This window comes from Doryrhamphus excisus, chromosome 9 (assembly GCF_030265055.1).
Source record: "Doryrhamphus excisus isolate RoL2022-K1 chromosome 9, RoL_Dexc_1.0, whole genome shotgun sequence".
In the NCBI taxonomy this organism is placed as follows: Eukaryota; Metazoa; Chordata; class Actinopteri; order Syngnathiformes; family Syngnathidae; genus Doryrhamphus; species Doryrhamphus excisus.
In genome coordinates this window covers 9,020,623-9,036,800 of record NC_080474.1, presented here as the reverse complement: position 1 = coordinate 9,036,800, position 16,178 = coordinate 9,020,623, and the positions used below count along the sequence as shown (strand labels likewise).

Below are 16,178 nucleotides of genomic sequence, written 5' to 3'. Positions count from 1 at the left end.
CGGCTCTGCTCTGAGCTCCTCAACCTATCTCTTAGGGTGAGTCCAGCTACCCTACAGAGGAAACTCATTTCAGCCGCCTGTATCCGCGATCTCATTCTTTCGGCCATAGGTGAGGGTTGGAACATAGATCGACCGGTAAATTGAGAGCTTTGCCCTCCGGCTCAACTCTCTTTTCACCACGACGGTCCGGTACAGCGACCGCATTACTGCCGAGGCTGCACCGATCCGTCTGTCGACCTCACGCTCCCACTCACCCACCCTCGTGGGCAAAGCATAAGGGTCCGGTGCATTGTGTGTTGGGTGGCGGTCAAGGGCGGGTGCCTGGGCAACCTGGTCTTCGGCGGCCAAATCTGGTTCTTGGGACGTGATTCTGTTATACTTGAATATTTTTGCAGTACTAAACCAAAGTGTTAGTTTTTTCTTGACAAAATGTACAGTCTAACATCAAGAACTGACTATTGTTCTCTTTCTGTTTTAACATCAAATATAAAATTCCATAGGGCAGTGTTTCCCAACTTTTTCAACCAAGGCACGTTTTCCATTATAAAACTATAAAACCAAACAAAAATGTATGAAAGTCACTAGCTGGATACACAGGTCAATGATGTACCTTCTGCCATGTGGTGGAGTAATTGCTCTGCCTGTCACTTTTCAAGCTGGGATAGATGAATGAAGATTGTAGATTTGTAGTAAATTATTAACACTTTTTGGACCAATTGAGTGAAATTCGATCATTTCCCATGGCACGCTAAATATGCCAGTTGGGAATCACTGCCTTAAGCAACATTCGGACTGACGTTGTGTGCAGGCAACAAGCATTAAGTCCCCATTCAGTGACGTATGAATGGTTGCCTGTTATTGTGTGGTCTATGAGTGACTGGCGACCAGTTCAGGGCGGAGTTGGCCTTTTGCCCAAAGTCAGTGTGGATAAACTGCAGTCTCAGCGAACAGGATAAACTGTTCAATGTGGATGGGTAGATGGATTCCGTTTATGACATCCCAAAGCACAGCTTTCCCTGGGTCAGATGAATACACGTGGTCTCTCCACTTTCATGGAGACATGAGAGTGGTAACAACATGCATACTAAAGTTCTTCATGTGAGGTCCGAGATACTGATATTAACAAACAATGAAGAGGGAGGGATGGTTGTTCCATCTTTTGAAAGCAGATGGATGTGACGATATCCTGTAAGAGACGAACATTTTGAGTTACAAATTGCCTGCTTCTGAAATCCTTTTCTAATAAAAAAAAGCCACAATACAGAGTTGTCACCTGAGACCATTGCGGCTTTTGTGCACACACACTGCTCACCTGATTGGATACATGTAAATGGGAGCGTGTACTGTCCAATGAAGTCATTTTTGGACGTCTTGTCATAATCTTCTACTACAAAGCGAACCAAAGCAAGATCAGGAGTATGGATGACAAAATTCAAAGATTGATTCCACACAGGGTTAAAACCTATAAGAAAGAAAGAAACGATTGTAGCACCAATAAATGATAAATATAAATGAATTCACAGAACATAACTTTACCATTGTTGTTGATGTGACTGGTCTCGTCTTTAGCCTGGTCCTGTGGCACTCCATAGATCTCCACTCTGACCAATGGATCTACAATGGAGCCCTCTTTCTGGTTCACCTTTGGCAGTTGCTGCCCACTGATCACCTGATAATCATAAAGCATAATGTCATTAGTAACTCGGTACAATTACCTGTTTTCAGTTATATTGTATTAGGTCAGTTTTCTCTAATACAAGTAATTAACTGTAGTAATTAAATAACCAAGGCAGATTGGTGTGGTGCCAGTTGATCTCCATTCCTACCTGCACCTACTGCCATGAGCTTTGGGTAGTGACTGAAAGGACTGAATGGGTAAAAGTGTAGGAAATGAGTTTCCTAGTGGAATACGTTTTTTTACTGTAGTTTGCAATGCATTGTGGGTTGTTCAACGTGAAGCAACAGCGCACGGGCTGTCAACAGTATGCTATTGTTATAAATGACAGTAAACTACAGTATTTAAAAAAATGGTGCATACCAAACTCGCGAGGGAAAGTTTGGGGACGTGTTTGCTACCCATGACCACAAAGTCTTGCTTCGTCTGCATCCTTCCAATTGTGCATCTACAAATAACACGGTAAGTAAAAACTAACTTATCTTTATTTTTTTTACAGCTGAATGAAGCAACCTGACTGAAATCAAACTGGCTAGCTAGCGAGTGCCTGATTTTCAGTGCCACTCATCAGTGAGGCTAAGATAATAAGATAATAATGTTAGCTACATTTTTTTCTTCTATTAAATTTTCTTCCAGTTAATTTTCCATACTGGTCACTCAGCAAGGCAGAGAAGAGAAAGAGCATGTCCACGTCATTATGGGCCTTATCAGTGGTCCAACTTACCATATTAGTAGTGGATGCAATATTTATTTCTCCCACTAAAAATATATTGTTGTTATATTTTTTGAAAGAAAAGTCCGAGAAACCCTGCTGTTCATGCTTTAGTCTGCTTACCTGGATGGATAAGCGTAAAGGTTTGTAGCCTGGCTGTTCCTCTGGTTTCTCTGGGTTGAACTTTGTGTTAATGTCTCTCATGAAGCGAGGCTTGAGTACGTAACCACAGCGGCCATTCTGTCTAAAAAGCCCATCGTTCAGGTCCATTTCCAAACCTGCTGTCTGGAAGTTCAGTGCCACTTTGGGAAAGGGGGACAATTTTTCAATGAATTGCACGTTTGATATATGTAATGCAAGACACAGACATGTAGTTCTTTCGATCTGCAAAACGACAAATTCCCCTCACCTATTTGGCATCCCACGTTCCACATCTCCTGAGGATTATAGTTAGAGGAGTCAGTCCTGAGGCCACTAGGGTAAATCCTGCTGAGCTGCACTGAATTATGCTGCACAAAGTCTGTTCCTGAAAAATAAGTATCACAGATGCATTGATGCCGGGTTATTCGACTTTTCTTTATACTGAAGTGACACCACGTATTTTACGTATACGTATACGTATTTTGTCATTCATCAGATATGGCTCATTGCCTCAAGTTACCTGTTTCCTTTGCAAGCCTCTTGGCCTTGGACTCGGAGAATGAAGACATCTCATTGCTCTTCATATTCAGGGGAGCACATTTAAAACCACGGAAATGGACACTCTTGCAGTAAACCACCAAATCGGACAACTCCCTTGACAGGTTGGACTCGGACTTCCGAGCGATGGCCTTGTTAAAAAAAAATGTGTATCATGAGCAAATATCGCAAACAGGGTGAAATATTAAAACTCCAGACCTTGAATTTATGATCTAATTAGTTTAGTCAGTTCCTAAAAATCAGGAAAATCAATTATCCTCTCTTTTGTTACTTTGTGCTTAGCTTCCTCCTTCCTTAAAACAACCTTTTTTGGGTACAACACAGTCTCAATCTACAGCAGCAGCTCAGGCGGGAAATTAGCAAACAAAAGAAAATGGAACATGGAAAGACATTTTCAAAACAAAGACTCAGCTATTTCTGAAAAGATGAGGCAAAATGGCTCTTTGGATGGGAAAGGTTCCCGACCCCTGGGTCACCAACACTTTTACCTTCTCGTGGTGGTTCAGATACTCAGGTCCAGGTAGGTCTTCGACAGATCGTTTCTCAGCGCCGCTGCTGGTCATATCCTCTTCATCACTAATATCTGCCAGAGTTTCAAGGGACCCCTCTGGACCTCCGATTTTCTTGGCTTTTAACAAAATCTTTCCTTTCAGTTCCTTCAAACCATCAAGAAGATTTTAGAGTGAATGTTCTGTGCTGCATGTAGGATGTGAATAGATTTGTGTGCCCTCAGGAGGACACCATCTTCCTGCACTTTACTGTCTTTTGCAGACACTCAAACACATTTTGAATTATGGAAGGAATTCCTCAATTGCATGCACTCATGTACCATTACTTGAATATTGATTACCTAAGTGCTACAGTATTTGCTGATGGAAAGCAATTTGAAGGAAGAGGTAGAGCAGGTTGTCTGAGATTGGAGTGTTGGAGGCTCAAATTCAGCTTCCTCCATCACAGTCACTGATGTAGTCTCCTAAAGCGCTTTGGATGTCTGGAATGGCGCTATATAAAAAACACGTAATTATTATAATCCCTACACTGGACATCATGTGTGGAGTTTGCATGTTCTCCCTCCGCAGACGTGGGTTCGCTCCGGGTACTCGTGTTTTACATACATGCATGTTGGGTCAATTGGAGACTCCAAGTTGGTTATAGGTATGAATGTTTGTTGTGCCCGCCCAAAGTCAACAGGGATAGGTTCCAGCACACCCCCTCGACACGAGTGAAGACATAATGAATGAACTTAAATACGTATATGCTATGTGTACGGGAAAAGAGTGCTGCAGCTATGAATCCATTAGAAGATTCTGTCTCGCAGGTCAATTTATTCAACATTTTCCAGCAGGAAGATGCTTTGTCGAGATGTGATGTTGTGTAACTACATGTATAATACTGAATATTGTAGACCTACAATTGTTTTTAGGTTAAAAAGTTGGATTGTAAATCTGTTTAATAACATATTTTCCGGACTATAAGTCACACTTTTTTTCATAGGTTGGCTGTTCCTACAACTTTTACTCCAGAGCGACTTATAAATGGAAAAATATACATAATTTCACAGACAGCCACAAGAGGGCACTCTACCCCTTTCAGGGACAGCGGTCACTACAGTGGACAGCTATTCAAAAGCTGTTTTCTCCTATTTGAATGAGTTGTACATCAGTCACTACAGTGGACACTAGTGTGTCACGCCATACACTGCCACTCATTGGTCAACTTTTGTAAGTGCAAAAAAAAAACCTTCCAAAAACAAGATGGCCGAAAAAAGTGCAGATGTGCCGTGCAGGGGAAGAATATCTGTCCGTTTCTTCTATGCTAGGAGACGCTTGCAGGGAAAAAATATTGGGTCATCAAGCAACAACTAAGAAGTAATACAATTGTTAAAATATCAAAGTATTGATTTTGTGATTGGAGGAAATTGTGATTGATCATGTGTCCACTAAATTGGACATTGTGCATCGGGAGCTATATTTTGACTACAATTTATAGTATTGCTTCAATTTTGTTGTTTTTGAAAATACTTCATTTGCAGTAACTTTTGGAAGTAACAAAAAGCCAAAAGGGGAGCTAAATGGAAAACACACAAAAGGGAGCTGGCTAAAGGCGAGCGCTGCTGAACGCACAAACTTTAAGAGTTCTGGGAAGCGGGGCAGCAACATGTGTAGCGTAATCAACCTCAGGTGCGTTCAGCAGCTCCACCTCCAGCCAGGAACAGAGGATCTGTAACGATAGAAAACACACGGAGGAGACGGGGGCACAGAGCAAGGGCACCAGGATGTGACGTACCCCCCCCCCCCCCCCCCCCCAACAATGGGCGCCACCTGGTGGCCGACCTGGCTTCTCGGGGAATCGACTGTAAAAGTCCAAAAGCAAGTCAGGGTCTAAGATGAGAGCACGAGAGACCCATGAACGGTCCTTGGTGCTGTACCCCTCCCAGTCGACCAGGTACTGGAAACCCCTGCCCCTTCTTCTCACGTCCAAAAGCCTTGGGTCCTTTCCCAGGCTGTTTATGTCCCTCCTGTCATGCCACCGCATTGCACGCTAATTTATGACCTCCACCAAGATCCTGTATATCAGGACGAATTCGCTGAGATGGAAGGTAGTATGTGGACATTGTACTCCACTTGCATCCTTGTTGGGCCTGAGGGGGTGGCGTTCATTGACCTTATTGAACCTATGGAACGTGCGTGGTTTCGCGGGGGACCAGCTTCGGTCCCAGCTTCGGTCCCAGCTTCGGTCCCAGCTTCGGTCCCACACATCTCTTTGGCCGTGGCACCAGGTCACGAACAGCGGACCTTGGGCCCCATGGTCAAACGGTTGATGTCTGTTACGGACAGGACGCCGTCCCCTGACGTCCCTCAAATGCATTTTTCGCCATCTGAATCTGCGTATTGTATTTTTGGTGACTTCAAGGACTCTTTGTTAGTCCATTTTTTTTGTTTTTATTGGTTCACTTACAACTTTATTTCATCAGTGGTGCAAATGCACGTTGTCCACTCTAATGGAAACGTCACCAACTCCTTGAAAAATGTATGATTTTTAAAAATGAAGGTGATGATTTTTTCCATGCCACAAAAACACTTTGGGAAAAAATCCTGAAGCAGGTTATCATAATGCGTGCATGAAAGAGCTATCCTACTCCTTAACAATTCAATATTTAAACAGTTGAGAGTTGAAGACTCGAGGAACGGGAGACTCTGCCAGACGTTCCCAGCACACCCTCGCTACTCGTTTGGGTCTTCCAGGTCTGTCCAGCGTCCTCCCCTGCCATTTAATCCAACTCATCACCAGGTGGTGATCAGTTGACCTTTCAACCATGTGTCCAGAACATGCGGACGCAGGTCTGATGATACGACTACAAAGTCGATCATAGACCTGCGGCCTAGGGTGTTCTGGTGCCAAGTGCACTTATGGACATCCCTATGTTCAAACATGGTGTTAGTTATGGACAAACTGTGGTTCACACAGAAGTCCAGTAACATCACACCGCACGGGTTCAGATCAGAGAGGCTGTTCCTCCCAATCACGCCCCCACCAGGAGTCACCACCTGGGGTGCTCTCCAGCACCCCCCTGATGGACTCCAAGAAGGCTGGGTACTCCCAACTGCCATTTGGCGCGTACACACAAATGACAGTCAGGACCCTTTCCCCAGCCAGAAGGCGTAGGGAAATGACCCTCTCGTTCACCGGGACTGACTCCAACACAGAAGCACCAAGCCGGGGAGCTATTAATAAGCCCGCACCAACAAGGTCCAGCCCCCCTCGAGGAGTTTGGTTCCAGAGCCCAAACTGTGGGTTGAGGTGAGTCCGACTATGTCTAGTCGAAATATCTCAACCTCTCGCACAAATTCAGGTTCTTTCCCCACCAGAGAAGTGACATTCCATGTCTCAAGAACCAGATTTGGTCGCCCAGGCACCCGCCCTTGACCGCCACCCAACACACTACTGGACCCCGTAGGTGGTGGGTCTACGAGGGGGAGATCCCGTGTGGCGTCTGTGGGCTGGGCCCGGCTGGGCCCCATGGGTGAAGGCCTGACCCCCAGGCGCTCGCCTGCGAGCCCCTCCCCCGGGGCTGGCTCCAGGGTGAGGCCCCGGTATCCCACATCCGGACGAGGTACGGTTCCTCCTCTTGATTAACAAAACAGTTACTGTACTTAAAAGTGTTTATTTTACATAAACACTGGACACCTTTTCTGTTCATGTTTATTTTTTGTGTAGCTGAATAACCATTGTGTTAGCATATCTTACACCTATTCAGCCTGTTCTCTATTCTTTTATTGTTACAACTTGCCTTCCAAGAGGACGTGATGTCTGTTTTGGTCAAGTAGTTTGGAAAATAACTTACCCGCAAAGAATGCGACTTGTACTCCAGTGTGACTTATGTATGTTTTTTTTTCTACCTAATTATGCATTTTTGGCCTTGTGGGACTTATACGCCGGAGCGACTTATAGTCCAGAAAATACGGTATTTAAGTCAGTATTTAAGTGTTGGTATAGCGATGGCAGTTATACGCATATGTTCACTGCTTGAAGATGATGTAAATCATTTGTCTGACCTGTGGAGAAGGGAGATACTGAGGTTCCTGGCCATCCAAAATGTTCTTCAAGAGTGTGTCACCTAAGATTTGGCGAAGGTGCCTGGCCATTATTGTCTGTTGTTCCACACCACAATGGTTCTCAACGGACAAGATGACTGGAAGGTCTGATGTCTGTACAACAGGAAGAAGACACAAACCATAGATAAAATATATTGGTAAAATTTGGAATTTAATATTGATTAAAGTTAAGATTTGTGTACACACAACAGGTATCAGAAAGCACTGGTAGCCCTAAAAGATAATAGCCATCTATTTCTATACTGCTGGTCACATGACAGAAAATAATTCAGGGTTAATTGGAGACTCCAAATGGTCCATAGGTATGAATATGAGTGTGATTGGTTGTCCATATGTGCCCTGCGATTGGCTGGCGGTCCAGCCAGTCCAGGGTTTTCCCCAGCCTCTTACCCAAAGTGAGCTAGGATAGGCTCCACATACCCCTGTGACCCCGCTGAGGACAAGCGGCACAGAAAATGAGTGAATGAATATTACAAAAGCAAATGAATAACTCATGTGTAAATTATTTTTGCCTCATTTAATACACTGTCTATATAGACCAGGGGACCCCAACCGCCGGGCCAGGGACCTGTGCTGGTCCGTGGCGCATTTGCTACCGGGCCGCCTAGAAATAATAAATAATTTATTAATGACTCACTGTCTCCCATCACACCTAGATGGGACCATCTCATCTCAACGAAACAAGCTCAGGCCTCCCACTGATTCAGTGGGTAAGCACTGCACTTAACATTTGTTTTTAACCCTGTCGTGTTATTTCAATTTGCTGTATTTTTCTGCCACACATTGCCGGTCTGTGAAAAAAGACCCAAATCACACCGGTCGGTGGTGCAAAAAGGTTAGGGACCCCTGATATAGACGGGAATCAATTTATTTCCACATTCGTCATAGCATGGCCTCATCAATGGCATCAGGGATCTTTCTTCCTTACATAATATTCTAAGGGCATTGAGTCGATCGTAAGTGGACTGTTCATATTGTCTTAGAAGACATCTGAACAAGCTTCAAGAGTTCATGTTCACATTTAGTAAGACAGCACGAGTTTGGTGCAGGATCCAAAGTACAGTGTAAGGTAGAGGCATGCTCCAAACAAGAAAGGTTTCACTCTTTCGTGGTGCAAAATGGATTGTGCATAGTGGAACCCATCTTCTTCTTTCTCTTCAGGGGTCGCCACAGCAAATCAACCGCCTCAATCCAACCATGTCTCTCTCACACCAACTACCATCATGTCCTCCTTCACTACATCCATAAACCTCCTCTTTGGTCTTCCTCTACGCCTCCTACCTGGCAGCATCCTTCTACCAACATATTCACTATCTCTCCTCTGGACATGTCCCAACCACCCAGTCTGGCCTCTCTGACTTTATCTCCAAAGCCTCTAACATGTAATGATGTACTCCTTCCTGATCCTGTCCATCCTGGTCACTCCCAATGGAAGTGGATAGTGGATAGAAAGTGGATAGATATGGATAGTGGAACCCATAACACGCAGTAATGTAACTTTGATAACAATAAATCACTGATCAACTACTCTTGTATTATATTGTTGAAATTGTAAAGAGATTCTAGTATTCCAGTCATCATCGCACCATGAATGCATATTCTTTGAGTGTTGCAATGATGTCTTTGAAGAAGATCTTGGATGTCAGCGTGTGACCGTGATATACCACTGGCTCCCCATCGCTGCCATCCCAACAGTCCACCTCCACACAACGACAGCCTCGCTTCAGGGCCCTGTATGTACACAAGCAGAGCAACTCATTTCAAGTGATTTTATATTTGACATCCATCCTGTGACCAGCAGGACTCACTGGATGTATGCTTCCAGACTGCTATGGCCCCGCAGCTGGTCCTCCAGCAGGTAGGTATTATGTGAGGAGGAGATGAAGTAGTGGCTAAGCGGCTGGCTCATGTCCTGGTAGAGGCCCACATACTCTGGTCTGAATATGGAGCCCTCCTGGGAGCAAAGGTACATCTGGAAGCCTTCTAGGGACATGGTGCCTTGCTTCTTGGCTGCACAAAGAGAGATGTGACACATGTATAGTACTCTCCGTTGAAACTGTAGCTTCAGCACATGGAAGCTCATAGCAAGATGGTAAGACCTCAACTGGATACACTGCAAAAAATGTCACTTCTTAGGGAAGCTGAGCTTCACCGTGGGTTTATGTCGCAGGGCGGTTACTGATTTTGACTGACAGCAGCCAGAGGAGTGAGCAGTTAGTTTTTTCTCCCATTTCCAGATTCACAGTGAGATATCAGTCAGAGCAGACGTGAATTTGCTTTCCACTACTAAAACATAATCCTAGCGTTATTTAGTGTAATCCATTAATTGCGGGAGGAGTAGCCTGCTAGTTAGCCTATATAGACAGCCAGACAACATTGCTTAAATCATATGAAATATATGTCAGACCCCAACAACATAGTCTGGCATCATGGACATGGGACACAATGACTGGGTGTAAAGACTGAGTACAATACCGGAGAACTGTACCAAATAAGTTTTCTATACCAGCTTGTCACATCAAGCAGACAGCTGAGATGTGACAAGGTATTGGTTCTTGCTTATACAGGCGGTCAGCTGACAACTTGACTTAGCTATTACAGGAACAACTGTGAAGGTTGAGTGAAGGGACAAGCATGACTGAAAATGGCCACAAGACAAGATACTTATACAAATCCATTTGAGAGTAAAGGATAATCACTGACCTGTTTCAGACGGTTCATAGCAGTCGATCAGTTCTCGAGCATGTTGGGCGCTGCCATATCCCTCGTGCTGCTCCACCTTCAGGAAGCTCTCCAGCTCCTCCAATATTAATTTTTCTCCATCTCCAGAGTAGTCCTGGAACACCCTCCACACTTCATCCCTCTGAGTCAGCATCTTATAGAAGAGGACAAACTGCTCGGATTCCAAAAAGCCACTTTCTGATTGGTCAGCCATCTGTGGACCAAGAGGAAGAGCTGGGTTTATACACATATCTGACGACCAATGCTTTCACATAAGTGGCCCCAATCAAATTTATACCGTGAAGAGATGGAAAGCATGCTCCTCATTCATGTCTACGTTCATCATCTTCAACAGTGTCCGCACTTCTTTGAAGTTCATCTTTCCATCTTTGTTTTTGTCAGCCTTGTGAAACCAGTCACGGACCCACCTGATGGTATGCTCAAGGAAACTTTGATTAGACATTTTCTGAATGACTCGGGTCATTCAAGGAAGTAAGAAGGTTTGCATCAAACATCCCTTGAATCAGAAGAACACCGCAAGGATACTGATCAAGCCTCTGTTTCTCATCCATAGTTTGAGCCTTGTTAATGAGCTTGCGCAAACCCCGGATCCAGGCCTGTGCCTCTTCTGGGGACTCAGCCACAAGGTCTAGGTTGCCTTGGCGACCGTGAAACACCAAGGTAAAACATAGGTCAGCAGAGAACTCCTCAGCGATGCTCAGCAAGACCTCCGACTGGTGGCCCTCACGCACCGCCTCTATCTCACTCGCTGAGACTGAAACAAGAGAAGGAGAGTGGGAACAAGTGTTGGAGGTTTGTTGTATGCTAAACAACACACCTGGAAGTTACAGAATCTGTGACGCATCGCAAAGCAGCACCAGAAGCATAAATGATCATGAGTAAATACGGTGGAACGCCTTTAAGACTGTTGTCAAAACAAACGGGTGATAACGGATTTGTCAACCTAAAGCAATTTGATGACATATTATTAGTTAATTGTGAAAAAAACGCTGAGAAGTGTGCCACGAAAGAAGAAAGGATCTTATATCCTATGCCAAAGCGTTGAAGGTAAGCTGTTGTTGTTTTTTTTCTGCAGCCCTTCCACTCTTATTTATTTGTTTTTATTGATTTTGACATCACAAGAAATCTCCTTTTGCAACAACGTGCAAGCAATAAGTTATAGTTAACGACACCATGGTACCTCGGTTTTTCCCAGGAATTTGTCTCAAACAATCCGAAACCTAAATGTACGAAAACTAAGAAAATAATAACCAAAGATAATAATATACACTACCGCTCAAAAGTTTGGGATCACTTGAACATTTCTTTGTTTTCCAAAGAAAAACATTTTCATGCATTTCACGAACATTTCTTTCCATTTCACAAACAATGAAACTGTCAGTCCTCTGCATCAATCTCCCGGTATGGCTGCTAATCCAAGTTCATCATTTTATAAGGCTAATAGATTATTAGAAAAGCCATCTAAAAAAACTCTTACTATGCTGTTAACTACTCCCTCCAAAGAGCAGCACAAACTGGGTCTAACAAGGACAGAAATTGGCAGGATTGCCAAGAAAAATATCTCAGACTGGCCAAAAAAATTTCCAAGTGATCCCAAACTTTTGAGCGGTAGTGTACATTCAATAATTCTGTTCCAGATACCCCAAACAATCATATAGGACTTTTAGTGTTGTGCCACTAGCTGTGGAACCCAACTTTACAGGAGTTGACAATAAACTGATTTTTTTTAATGTCCGCTTTTAACATACTTACAGCCACATGTGTTGATCTCAAATCCGATTTGCAAGTAGAGACTGGACAGTCCCAAGTTTCTCAAGAAACTTCAAGACGCCCCTCAATTGTAAGGAGGTTTAGCATTTTAGCGTTTCAACAGCATCAGTAATGTGTAATGTGATGCCAAAAAAGCTGGACTAGCCAACAACCTGTTGCTGAAGCCTGCCGCCTTTTACGTTACTTGGTCTTGTGGAAGAGTCAGAAGAGTAAGCAGTAAATAACAATTTACCAGTCTCCTAACCGTGTTTATTTTGTGTAAGTCATGGAGCAAAAGCGCATGTCTATAGAGTGTGCATACAGGGAGCTGGGTTGCTCATAGCAATTTCCCAACCACAATCAGTTTTGTAACAATGCCAAGGTTTCAGATAATGATTCCCTGTCATACTTGATGTCGACGAGTTAGAAAAGGGGTTGTCTGTGTAGCATACATGGAACAGAGTGAGTGTTACCTGCATTCATGCAGATTACAAGCTCACTGAGCTTGGAGTCCTTAATAGCCTTTTTCCACCACAAGTTTTTTTAAACACGGGTAGTGACCACATTTCCACTATCAAAGTTGTGTCAAGATTGCCTGCACTCAGTAAACGTGGACCTTTGTTACCACTCTTTGAGTTTCTACACGGTAAGTCAGGGGTCTCCAAACAGTACCAGTAGCTCCTACCCAGCTCTCCAAAGGGTTTATTCATTTTAAAAAAGTGTTACAAATTGACTGTCCAGTCTCTACTTCTGGATTGATTCGGGATCCAACACAAGGCTTAAAAGCGGACATTTTAAAAAGATAAATCACCATTTATTATGGACTCCCATAACGAAAAAATTTGAAAGTGGGGTTTGGCAGCTGTCTGGAAGTCCTCGGGAGCCTTTGGGAGTGTGACCAATCACAGCGGAGTGGGCGTGCTGTGGGTAGAATAAATTCAAACAGACAGATTTAGCAGGAAATTCAAGGAAATACTGTTGGAATGGGTGCAGATTCTGGAAGATCTAAAAAGCTTTCTGTGCGGGTTATCATGTGTATTTGCTCTATAGGAGTCAATACAAAGGGCTGAAAATGAGCATAATAGGTCCCCTTTAACAACACATCACGTTGCAGTACAATTATAGATGTATGCACACTGCTGTGTACTTACAAGTGGAGTGGCCTTTCCCTACCCATCGAGACTTGTACCAAATACTCAGACCGTCATCCAAGAGTCGGAAATGTCGCTGCTTCTTCCATGTTCGGGACTTAACTTTCCTCAGGGTAGATCCTGCTGTCATCACTCTGATATCAGGGTCATCCCGAATAGCTGGAGTGGCAGTATATACAGTACAGTACATTTTCAGAGAGTCTGTACTTGCAATAAATATTTCTATGGCATTAATAATGAGTGGATTCTGCTCAGGTAATATATGTAATGTAATGTAAGTAATGCACATGTACTCACATTGATCTTGAGACTCCATGTGTTGCCCCTCAATCATGCCAATGGAAATTTACTGAAACAAATCAAGTGCTAGTGAATTTGTCCAGTTATTCAAGAAAATTGGACATATTCCAAGATTAAGACATAAATGAAGCCAAATGTAGGCCTATCTCTCTTTATATTGATACAACATGCATCAACATAACCTCCATGAAGGGACCTTTTGTGCTAATTGTGCAAAATATCCGTTATATATGTCCCAGTCCAGTGTATCATTTACAAATAATCAACAACGGTATCCATACAGGAAAGCCAGCACAATAAAATGTGGAAATATTATCTTCACATCATTGAATATTAGTTATAATTTTTACTTGTCAATAGTCTGTAATTCATCATCTTCTATATTCACTACTAATTACTTACAGGTAGGTAATTACATTCACAATTAAAGTAATTAAGTATCAAACATAACTGTCTTGGGGCAAGAGGCGGGGTACACCCTGGACTGGTGGCCAGCCAATCACAGGGCACATATAGACAAACAACCATTCACACTCACATTCATACCTATGGACAATTTGGAGTGGCCAATTAACCTAGCATGTTTTTGGAATGTGGGAGGAAACCGGAGTACCCGGAGAAAATCCATGCATGCACAAGGAGAACACTCCAGGATGCACACTCCACACAGAGATGGCCGAAGGCAGAAATGAACTCCTAGCTGTAAGGCCTTTGCGCTAACCACTCATCCGCTGTGCAGCCACAATACATAATAGTTATCTAAAAATTGTATTTAATGAAGTACACTTAAGTAAATAAAAGCAATTACTCATAGTTACTTTCCCAAAAAAGTAATTGAATTAGCTATAATTAGTTAACATGAGCATATCAGTACATGCAGATATGCTGCTTATCAGTAAAAGTAAATAAAATGCATTTGTCTGTGTTGTTTGCTGAATATATGATACGCTTCCGGAAGAGAGTGACTCTGTTCCTCAGAATTCCCTCATTTCCTGTCACTGTCTCCTGTCTGACATAACATCGATTCACTGTGGCTTTCACAACCATGAGTGTTCCCACACACTGGCAGGAATTAGACACTTTGACATCATTGGAAGAGTGAAAAGAATCATTGAATGGTTTTCCCCATGTGATACGATGTTGTACATTTTAGTTTTAGTACCACTCGTGTGTTTTGGGTCATCACACTCCTGAGGTAAGATGAGTCATTGCTGAGGCACAGCGACACATACGCACACAACCTGACGCGATGGAATGTGGGACTCAACAGTAACGGTTTTGTTTAGTGTGTGCTCCATTGGAGCATTCATCAGGTAATTTTTCCTAACCCAAACACTCACACACATTCCTCACAACCATGAAATACACACACAAGTACTTGGTGCAGACACTCTGTCCACAGTAAATTAAAACCAGACCCTGTACAGTATATATGACGTCAGCTTTGCAAAGCGGTAATCACATCTTCAAACAAGCCAACAGCCTTTACTGAACATATACTAACACGAATAAACAGGAGTGTTACCCCAACTCACCAGAAGTGCAGGTCTACAGGGGATGAGTCACACATCCTGATGTGGTCCTGTGAAGGTCATGTGTCCTTGAGGGTTAGGATGCATTGTGGCCAGTTTGAAAGAAGATGGTGCTTTGTTAAGGGAGCGTTTGAATCCTAGGAGTGTCCACTGAGAAATCTAGCCCGACCAACTCAGGTTTCTCATGCTATTGCACACTGGACACAAACTGACTGACTCACTCCTCCTCCTCCTCCTCCTTCTCAGCCTGCCTTCCTTTCCTGCCACTCCCTCTTCCCTGCAAAAAGCCTGCTTTGGAGTTATTACTGTGCAATACTCCAAATGAAGAGCTTGCAACCAAAAGGCGCTAAATCCAATTTTCACTAAGTTGCATGTTTTTCATGAGTTTAATAGACCTCTGTCATGTGTATCCAAATCACATATTTTGGTCTTGAAATCATTTTAAAAAATATGAAAAAAAGTGATATGAAATTTATGCTTTCAACCAAAAGGCGCTATTTCCATTTCAGATTTCAACCAAAAGGAGCTAAATCCCTTTCTTTATTCTTTATTCTGATTGGCCCAAGTTTCCCATCTATTGATAATCTGACCAATCAGAGAGAAGAATACAATTGGCACTGCACATACAGAAAGCCAGTATCAGTGCGCATCCTGTTTAGTTTGTGTACATTTAGTACGCGTATGATAGTTACAGTATGTTATGCAATTCAGGAGAACACATGCATATTGTGTTTTTACAGTATTCTGTAACATGGAAGTTTTTTTTACGCCATAAAAGGCATGTCTCTACCTTGACACCTCCAACTTTCATGAGAAACATTATTTTACTTGTACTAAAAAACATACAATGTAAAGAGTTTGTAATGAGATGATTTTTGTCGAAATCCATCATTTCAGCCAAAAGGCGCTAAATCGGAAAAAAATTTAAAAAATATATAAAATACACAGTGTGTGCAGGATTTTTATAATTTCATAATAATAAATAATAAAAATCATAAAAAA

The 16,178-nt window shown here is 43.0% G+C and overlaps 1 protein-coding gene across 1 annotated transcript; it reads right to left on the bottom strand.

Moving 5' to 3' along the window:
• Positions 1-456: 456 nt before the first annotated feature.
• Positions 457-16,013, bottom strand: LOC131135585 (1-phosphatidylinositol 4,5-bisphosphate phosphodiesterase delta-4-like). The gene is made up of 16 exons (XM_058081670.1): positions 15,180-16,013; positions 13,642-13,693; positions 13,345-13,503; positions 10,970-11,198; positions 10,722-10,851; positions 10,406-10,637; positions 9,511-9,712; positions 9,289-9,433; positions 7,643-7,795; positions 3,575-3,742; positions 3,049-3,217; positions 2,797-2,913; positions 2,511-2,689; positions 1,537-1,669; positions 1,313-1,462; positions 457-1,186 (listed from the first exon to the last, which is right to left on the bottom strand). The coding sequence occupies exons 2-16, from the start codon at positions 13,676-13,678 to the stop codon at positions 1,095-1,097; spliced, it is 2,295 nt and encodes a 764-aa protein (XP_057937653.1). The 5' UTR covers positions 13,679-13,693; positions 15,180-16,013; the 3' UTR covers positions 457-1,094.
• Positions 16,014-16,178: the final 165 nt, after the last annotated feature.